We start from the raw sequence: 9778 nt of genomic DNA, 5'->3' as shown, positions 1-9778 counted from the left end.
CATCATGTTTTATCAGTCAAAAGCAAAAGATAGATTTGTTGAGACGAAAAAGTTAAAAACAGAGGACAACACCACTTTTGGGCAGCCATGGCACCCTGGCCTTTCCAAATGAGTTCGCAAAAACAGCTAATTTGAATTTGACCATTACTATTGTTACCACTCCTAATTAATCCATATACTTCAACAAAAAACTTGAGTCAGGTAAGGTTTTTACTAAAAGGAAAAACATACATCTGTATTCGTATATGATTGACTAACTTCAAGGAAAACATTGACGCAAAACGCATCGAGTTTTGAGTTGTAAATAATGGTAAATCTACAATAATACAAACCTAAAAAAAGATTACATACTCAACGAGCACAACTACACAACTAACAACACAGGCGAGCGAGAGAAATTTTTTTTTCTCTACCAACCTAAAGAATATGTGAAAAAGAATATTACAAAACGAAGAAATTACAATAATTATGCATGGGTTATCTCCGTTGCGGATTCATTTCTATTTCCTGACCACTTAACTCCATTACATTGCCATACTTTTCGGCTTCTCTTGCTATTTGAATGTCTGAAGGTTTACAGTGTTGTATGAACATCTTTATAACAAATCGAGGTATTACGCCTGCTATTTGTATGCCAAGTAAGCATATCCAAAATGATTTTTTGCTTGCAAGATCAAAGATTGCCCTGCATTTATTACATTCAGTTTCATTAGTTTCATATTTAGTGCTGTATATATATTCTTTATATTTCCTAGAATTTGCAAAATAAAAACAAGATATAGGCTGCGCCATGGCAAATCTAAAAATTTCCAATAATTTTTTTATAAAAATTTCCGTATCATGCATACACTGCCATAATAACTTCTTCTAGAGTGTTTCCTGAAATAGCAACTATTAAATTAAATTTTTATTACACCTCTGAAAAGATTGCCGTTAACACGCTTAAAAGTGTTGCACATCTGAATAACTGACACCCTAAAAATAACAATTAACCGCTATGTACAACACTTACTAGCTTGTTAATGATAGCCCTAAAAGTTGTCGTTAGAAAAAACCGTAAATTTTAATTTAGAATAATTTACAGAACAAGTCAAAATGAATCCCTTTCAACGCAGAGTGAGTTATAAATCATAAATACTTGATGTGACAACATTGACCCTCTTACTTATGAATAAATTGATTAGGCTATGCATTATCTCTAGCAAATCAAAGGAGTAGAATAAGAAAAGTTGCATTAAAGGGAACATGATACGGGTCGAATGGATTTAAAGTCACCCAATGTGTATCTTTAATGCATACAACCTCCTAAATCATATTATTCAGATATTTAGCTTCTTATAATTACTAAAATTACACAATGCAAGTATATAGCATTTAAAACACCGTCATCTAAAAGGAGTTACGCAGAAATTTAACAAGAAATGTTTAACGTACCAGTAACCGGGTAAAACGGGAATCGCATCGATAATGATAACACAAACACAAGTCGCAATAATGGACCCCCAAATCGATGCATGACTAATCCAAGTCCACCTAAAAACATCCATGGCTAAGTGAATATTAACAAGAAACACAACTGCTAGTGTCCACAAATCACCTAAGCTCGAACCATCGATATCGCTTCTCCAGTACGCAAATAGAGGAACGTAGAAGACAACGATACTCTGCCACAACGTATCTGCTATTGTAAGCCAAAACAACTTTGCGTTATAGCTTTCGTTTCGTTGTCCGGCCCCGTATAACTGAGGATACGTCATTAGAGACCGTCTACTTAGATCCTTGTCGAGAACTGCGATGATAACTGTAGGTGCGGATGTATAGAGTACGGAGTATAATACGCTGCTCCATTCTGTAATAGCTGTGGTTAAAGTGAAACCTGTAAACAGCACGTACCTGGACAGAATTGTATATTGTATACATCAGAAAATGAATTACAGTAGGAAAAGAACAATACTTGGATTCTTGATCTTGCACAAAGAGTATGAAAGATGAAAAATTATAGAATGTTATGAAATATCAACATCCACTAACAGTTACAATGTCGACCCATTTATGCATTGAATTGCAAATTATTTTTTTATAATTTACCAGTCCAACGGATGAAGGTAAAATTCAGCTTAAATGGAAACAGTTCATATGGGTCAAGGGTCATCCAAAGTTAAACAGATGGAATACAACAATTCATGCTTAGAGCAAGTAAACTATCGATCTAACTAAAAATACAAAATATAAAGAATTTTTTTTTTCTTTCTCTTTTTGTACACTGCAGCATTTGCAACTAGGAAAATTCATGCTTATAGCAAGTATATATATAAAACTGAAAAAAGAAAATCTAAAGATTCATTTTATATCTTTCTAAGTGGAGTTACACATACTTACCAGAATAAGATGAAGACAAACACTGCATTCCGATAAAAGTTATAGAGTATCATGTAACCCATTCGCTGGTAATTCCAATGTCCATGGACCAACAAAAGAGGAACCAGAAATCTAAACTGGCCCATAGCAAAATCCGACGCCATCACAGCTTGACGACCCTCTTGGCCACTGATTCCAATTCCAACATCAGCCATTTGGATCATTGAAACGTCATTTGCACCTACAGAATTTAAAGGAAATGTTTATCATCAGACTCAAACTGATACGAGGGAGTATTATTCTAGATTTAGAGATATATATCGACTGTTTAACTCAGACAGATAAATCCAAATTTAGATGCGGTTTTCACAATTCACGATATTAAAGTAAAACATTCATAATGTTAGGTTTATAGGAAACTTTATTACTACAGTGGGTGTGGATGGTACAGCATAATTTAGTTTTACGAGGACATGGTATTCAAGATAACATTTTAAATCCATTTACTTATAAGCGGTTTAATTTGAGTTATTTCAAATTTGTTTAATACTTCAAATTATTATTATTTTGTAAGAAAATCGGCTAAAGGGCTAAATGGGTCGGTTTGGGTTGAAATTGCCAGTGTAATTTTAATGCATACACCTCCAACATTCACTCAACTTGATCAAACCGTTAATACAGTTCTTGTAGTCATAGTTAACAAACTAGCTATTTCTAAAAAATAAATAAAGTGGAGAAAAAGTTGTTGATGGGTCATCCCAACCATACTAAAACTTTCCATTTTGACCTCTTACCCAACTTGCACGCGGAATACTTTTGCCACCTTTAAACGGGATTCGACTACTATTATGAAGTAAGTTATAGTACTTGTCGTTTCAGTTAAACATCTCATGACACTAACACATGAAATAATGCTTACCATCCCCAATGGCAAGGGTCATATCGTCCGTCCTATTCTTTATCAGTGCCACAATCCCAGCTTTTTGCAGTGGAGCAACTCGACAACATAGTACCGCAGCACAATTACTGGCTAATTGAAATAGCTGAAACATGAAAGACTTAGAAAATTCTGTATATAAAGAATTAAGTCAAACAAAGGAAAGTGTAGGTGGCAATTCCAACCATATTACTCATGAACGGGTTCAAAAGATTAGCCTTAAAATAGAAAAATAATAATTCAAACATGTCAAAAGTAGCTCGGAAGTTAACTTTTTATCCATATTCCATAATACCACCTAAATCTTTATATTGTAAAAGACGACGTGATATTATTATTAAAACAGCTTAACTTCTGTTATTATATTTGACACATTAGTTATTTATAAAGGTTGAAACTTTGGACAAAAAAAAAAAGGTTTTAGGCCCTCCTAATCTGACCCATCTCCACCCGTACCAGATGAGAGCAACTTGAATACATTACCCACCCAAATTGCCACCAATGGGTTCAAAGCATTTAGCAATCACCTGTTCTTCAAGCTCGGAATCAAGGATATATACAAGGCTCGTTCCGTCAATAATCAAGGCAAGAGAACTTTCATTACTTTCGGGACCACCATATGTATTCAATGCATCTTCCAAATTTTGCCTGGACGACATCTTAGAGTTACTATTAATCACAACTTGAGTCATATTACTGGTTAATAACTTAGACGAGTAGCCAATTGAAATTGCAGTTTCTTGCTTATCACCAGTCAAAACCCAAACTTTCATATCCGCCTTTCTTAAAGACTCGATTGCTTCCGGAACACCCTTTTGTAATTTATCTTCTATCGCCGATGCACCGACTATTTCGATATTTTTTTCTAAATTAATGGCGACCTTACGGAGCAAAGCGACCCGACCCATTACGGCGGTGCTAGCTGTCTCATAGGAAGATTGCCATTGGTTGAATTCGGTAACACCCAATTCACGCATTCCAACAACAAGGGTTCTTAAACCAATTGAAGAATATGAATAGAGATGAGATTTAGTTGCGTTTATGATATCCAAGTTGACGGATTTATCGATAATATTGAACATGGATGTGTCGGCACCCTTCACGATGACTTTTATGGTACCGTCAGGGAATCCTAATATAACTGACATTCTTTTTCGGTCACTATCGAACTCGTGCATTCCAAGAACATTAAATCTGTGATGTCATAATTGGAAATTTTGTCAAATTAGAAGTAACCAACTACAAGTAAAAAAATATTGGAGTCTAAACTCTAAAGGCATAGATATAAAAATTAAAATATAAATATTGGAGTCCAAATTCTAAAGGCATAGATATAAAGTCTTTCAAAAAAAAAAAAAAGATGTAAATATAAAGTAAAATAAAGAAGGGAGTTAAAAAGTACCCCTTTGGTACCAAAAAGGATCCCCTTTATATATAGAGGGAACATAAAGATGTATACTTTTGCACAACCTTTTCATGATAAGAATAAAATTACATATCACTCGATCCAATCATTCAAAAAAGGAGGTGCAACTTAGAAACATCGCATCCATCTTACTATTACTTTCTGAAAATGACAGTTTTGGGGGATAATGAAACGTGTAGAGTTCAATATTCCTTATGGACTAAGGAAGTAGAATTCATAAAAGCATTTACATAGAAAAAGATAGGCTAACTTGTGCATTTATTTATTTATATATAGACCATTAATAAGACTATATAGACCATTAATCAAATTTAGAATCTGTAAATTTACTATATCTTACATAATTTCCAAAACAAAATTCGACTTCAAAACTTTTATCTTTTCTGATAATATTTGGACCACGGTGTGTCAAAGAGTAAACCAGACTAATTTAAAACACGGATCTATCGAGTACATGGACCTAGTGAGTACACTGACTAGAACATAATCATGATAAGATTAGACATAAGAATAACATAACGGATACGATTAAGAAAATATCTAAGCCAAAGCTGAAACAGTTACTATCATACCTTGTTCGTTCTCCTTGAATATCAATAACTATATGACCAGAGGTTCGTTCCATAAGCATAAAACCATAAGCAGCTGCAGCATACACGAGTGCCTGCTCATCTGGCGATTCTCCTTGATAATCTACCAGCTTTTCAGCAGGATCAGATGTGTCAACAACAATTGGCACGATTGTATTACAAGCAGCTAAAGCGAGAAAAAAATCAAAAATCTTTTTGCCTGCTTCTGTATTTTTTCCATTTTGTGATAGTTGAAGTAACTCCTTGTCAACAACTACCTTCATTTTTGGTCTCCAAACCTGCCCGTTCACTGAAACCAGATAATGATATGAAAATTATTACATTTCACTGAACAAAGAACACATATAGCATCACAAACAGGGCCAACTTATAGATGAGTCAAACGTGACAAACCTGATTAATTCAGAAATGGGTCAACTTTCATTACGTTTTATCTCAAATATGTCAAAATCAAATCAAGAAATTTAGCTAAAAGGGGAAAGGCTCAGACGAGTTTAAGTCATCATTATTCAATTACAATAAATTGTAACAATATTAATTTTGTAATTATAACTCATGCTTTAATCACTTCTAAGAAAAGTTCTGGTTCAACCCTACCTGACCCGTCCATTTCGACCCTTACTAAATGGAGACAAATAGAGAAAATTATGTGATACCTTGAATGGAGTATCCCCGGTGTTCGTCATCAATGTTAATTTTCTCCCCACTATAATCTACACCAAAAATGCTGGCATACTTGAATTCCATTTTGTTTTCCGTTAGCGTACCCGTTTTGTCAGAAAATATATACTTTATTTGTCCTAAATCCTCATTTATATTTAACGCTCGGCACTGAAATCTAGAGTTTGAACTTTCATCATACATTTTATCATCTCTAATCATGAAGTAAGCCTGACCAACACGCACAAGCTCCATAGATATATACAAAGAAATCGGTATCATAATCTGAAACACAATCACCGACATTAAAAAAGTAAAAAATATCTCCATAGCCACACCAGAATAGTTGTAGTTCTCGACTGGCAGCTTAGAGTAGTCCTTTTTTCTATAAAACTGCATGATTTCAAGATCATCTTCATTGCGTATTAACCAAACACCAGCACAAACAGAGACAACCGCACATAAAGCAACAAGAAAAACAGACAACAATATAATCTCACGGTTCATTCGGGTCTCCAAACGGCTCCTTTTTGAAGGTGAACCCGAACTGTTAAGCATAGCTTTTGTCTCGCTTCCAGCGTAAACCGCAACACCTACCGCCCAATTCGTGTTCTTTAACACGCACCCTCGAAGCACAATATTCGATGGGCCAAGTGATAAATGCTTTCCATCAACTTCCATATTCGCCATGAAACCATAAATATTCCTATTCGGCTTCTCACACTTAATCAACCCGTTAATTCTATCCTTTTCCGGGACCCGCGAAAGCGTTTCTTGTTTCGCATAACGTGTTTTTAGATTCGATTCCCCATCCAAATTTATGGTTTGAATGTAAGCAACACCAGTTGGATCACTTGTCGAAAGCAGCACAATATCACAAGGAATTGTATCATCTGCAGAAAATTTAACAACCTCGCCTACTTGAATATCTTTCCATTTTTTCAACTGAAATCTATCATTAATCAAAACAGACACCATTCGATTGTTTTCAATTCGATCTGATCTATGCCGTCTCCAATCCTCATAAGCATCTTTAATCGCTGTAACTAACAACACAATCGACAACGGTAATATAGAAGCACCTCGCCCAAAAACCGCGAGCTGCGGAAGCTGATTGAGGATAGCAATAATAAGGAAATATATGTATGCAACTCTGTGAAACTGCTCAAACAAGTTTCTAGGTAAGAAGCTAAAAATCGAATATTTAGCTGTTCTAATCGAATTCCCTGCAAATTCGAACCTTTCGTTTGTTTTTAAAGCATCGTTTACATAAATCAACCTAGAATCTTCATCGTTAATATCCCTATGTGACATGGACATACTAAACCCTTCTGAATCAGCACCACCTCCTCTAGATCCATGTGATACTCTTTTAGATCCCAAATCGACCGAACCAACCGATTGTTGTTGAGAGTTACCATTAACAAATTGTGCATCATCTAAACTCATACCTGATTTAGATGATGATGATGATGATCGAGATACAGATCAAATTGGTTCGATTTATGGTGATGATCTGACCATCACACCAACCTTTATCTCTAAATTAAGTCCAACAAACTCAACATGAATCCAATCTAAACTAAACTAAAACAGATACACATGTATCATTAAAATTTAATATTATATCTACTGAATAAATGATAATTGGATGCGCATTCAATGTGTTCGACGAAAATCCCAAGAGAAAATTGTAATAAATTAGAAGAAATAAATCAAGGGTTTTGGAATTACTTACGTTGTTGAGCTACGGTAATGATATAAAGATGATAGATGTGTGTATATGGGGGGAGATCTAAAGACATTTTCTTTATATAATAAGTTGCAAGTATTTAAACCTAAATTGGAATTGGAAAATAAGAAAAGATTAGGTAGTGGGTGCAACGATGGATCGCAAAAATAAAAGGAAAATTGAATGAATTGCCGGCCTGAGAAGAAAACAAAAAATCTTGGAAGAAAGAGATGCAAAGAGTGTGTGTCGTTGAAAAAGGAAGGTTTGGACATTCAATTGTAATAAAATTGTCAGAGATCAATCACGCAATCAGGTGTTCCAAACTAAACCCACGGAGTATTGGAATACTTCGACCCATTTTACAAGGGTGATGATACGTACACAATCACTTTTTACACATACACATCCAAATATGCTTTACAGTGTTGTACAGTACAATACTGTAAAGAATGTTTGGTTGTGTATGTGTAAAAAGTGATTGTGTACATATCAATTCCCTTTTACAAGCCAAGCTAGATGAAAAATGGATCTGACTCACAGGAATTGAGGGTTAGCGCGTTGCTGCATTAAGGTTTATGCGATTTTAACGCTAGCTAGCAATTCGCATGACACATTTTGCCTGCTGTTTTTTGGGCATACAAACTACAACGAAAAACAATTTTATCATACGCAACCGATAGTCATTCACCATACCAGGAGTGGCACACTATTATTACATTTTGTATTTGTCTTCCTACTCGGCATTCTATTACTTAAGAACAATGTGCCACAACAATGCGTCCAAAGCATGAAAATTTACATCATTCATGCAGCAACCCATTAAATAAGACATAAAAACACTACATTATAAAACCTCATAAAACTTAAACCTGATATCAGAAGTAATAAATCCACATTATCAAACATTTACGACTACACAATGAAGATAACATAAAACTGACAGAATATGGTATACTTTAAAAAAGTTAAATCGTTTTCGAATAAATTGATATGAATCTATTAATCGAAGCGATTGAACCTCTGGTGCCTTCATGATTCCTCAATCCCTTTATGTATATCATACCACAAGCCAGTAGCCCGCCTGCATTTCCAGTGGAGAGGCTAAGTTCGTGACCACCTAATTTCAAACCGACACAAATCATCAATAAATTATATAACATAACATTCATATTCATATTAGTAATAACATAATACGAATGACAATTAATAGAAATATAAAATTATACCCTTTCCAAGGTCATCACCTAGTTCATGAACGCCAAACGCTCTTCCTACCACGGCATTAGCCCCGATCAATGGTATCTGCACATACTCATTAACCAAATGTTAACTTAAAACCACATAAATAATTAGTTCAATTTCAAACAACATTATGAAACATATTATATAACAAAACTTTAAGCTCAAACCTGGTTATCAACAATTGTAGCCTCTGCCACACCTGCTAACATATTCAACAACATTTATTTTTTACTTAGGAATATAAAAGTTAACGGTTAATTTCAACAACTAAATAAGAAGATATAAAAAGATGTTTGCAATGAAATACCATCGGCATTGGCAATTATGTTTTCCAGGTCACCCGCATGACGGTTTTCATCTTCAGGAGCACCATGTGTATTCCCGTTAGGATTAAAATGTGGTCCTAATATTAATCAATGTCAAAACAAATATCAATTTTCAAACTAAATCTTCTTATTCATGAACCCTATAAATCATATGGTATAATTTAATTACAATAATATCAAAACTCAAACTTGTTGATATGCATCCATTGGTAGTATCTCCAAACTCATGCTATACATCAAAAGAAAACAATATATACATCACCACTTTTACTATGTAGAATGAAAATGTGACAATGTAATTATATAAACGCTTACCAAATGAAACCTATGAGGTCCTAGAGTTAGTCAAGTAATTTTAACTTTCACAGTTGTTGGACCTAAGTCATCAATTACAAAAATTCAATATAGTCCTGGAGTCAGTCCACACAATGAGTTTAACTTCAGTTGACAAAACTAACCTTCAAATCTTGCCATGAAGTAGAAGAAGGTAAAGTATTAGTATGAATA

At 34.4% G+C, this 9778-nt stretch overlaps 1 protein-coding gene across 1 annotated transcript; it reads right to left on the bottom strand.

The window, feature by feature from the left end:
- Positions 1–212: 212 nt before the first annotated feature.
- Positions 213–7656, bottom strand: LOC139856853 (phospholipid-transporting ATPase 1-like). The gene is made up of 7 exons (XM_071845564.1): positions 5968–7656; positions 5294–5600; positions 3823–4489; positions 3278–3401; positions 2380–2599; positions 1435–1893; positions 213–685 (listed from the first exon to the last, which is right to left on the bottom strand). The coding sequence occupies exons 1-7, from the start codon at positions 7418–7420 to the stop codon at positions 478–480; spliced, it is 3438 nt and encodes a 1145-aa protein (XP_071701665.1). The 5' UTR covers positions 7421–7656; the 3' UTR covers positions 213–477.
- Between the last annotated feature and the right edge of the window lie 2122 nt (positions 7657–9778).

Source organism: Rutidosis leptorrhynchoides, chromosome 7 (genome assembly GCF_046630445.1).
Source record: "Rutidosis leptorrhynchoides isolate AG116_Rl617_1_P2 chromosome 7, CSIRO_AGI_Rlap_v1, whole genome shotgun sequence".
In the NCBI taxonomy this organism is placed as follows: domain Eukaryota; kingdom Viridiplantae; phylum Streptophyta; class Magnoliopsida; order Asterales; family Asteraceae; genus Rutidosis; species Rutidosis leptorrhynchoides.
The sequence above is the reverse complement of the archived record's forward strand: the minus strand, read 5'-3'. Positions and strand labels throughout refer to the sequence as shown.

What these genes read in the sequence shown, in the direction of transcription:
- LOC139856853 (XM_071845564.1), bottom strand. Translation starts at nt 7,420, where the DNA reads ATGAGTTTAGATGATGCACAATTTGTTAATGGTAACTCTCAACAACAA. An exon ending in ATTCCGAGCTTGAAGAACAG is followed by an intron (nt 3,402 to 3,822) that starts GTGATTGCTAAA and finishes TTCATGTTTCAG; the next exon opens with CTATTTCAATTAGCCAGTAA. An exon ending in GACCCTTGCCATTGGGGATG is followed by an intron (nt 2,600 to 3,277) that starts GTAAGCATTATT and finishes TAAATTCTGTAG; the next exon opens with GTGCAAATGACGTTTCAATG.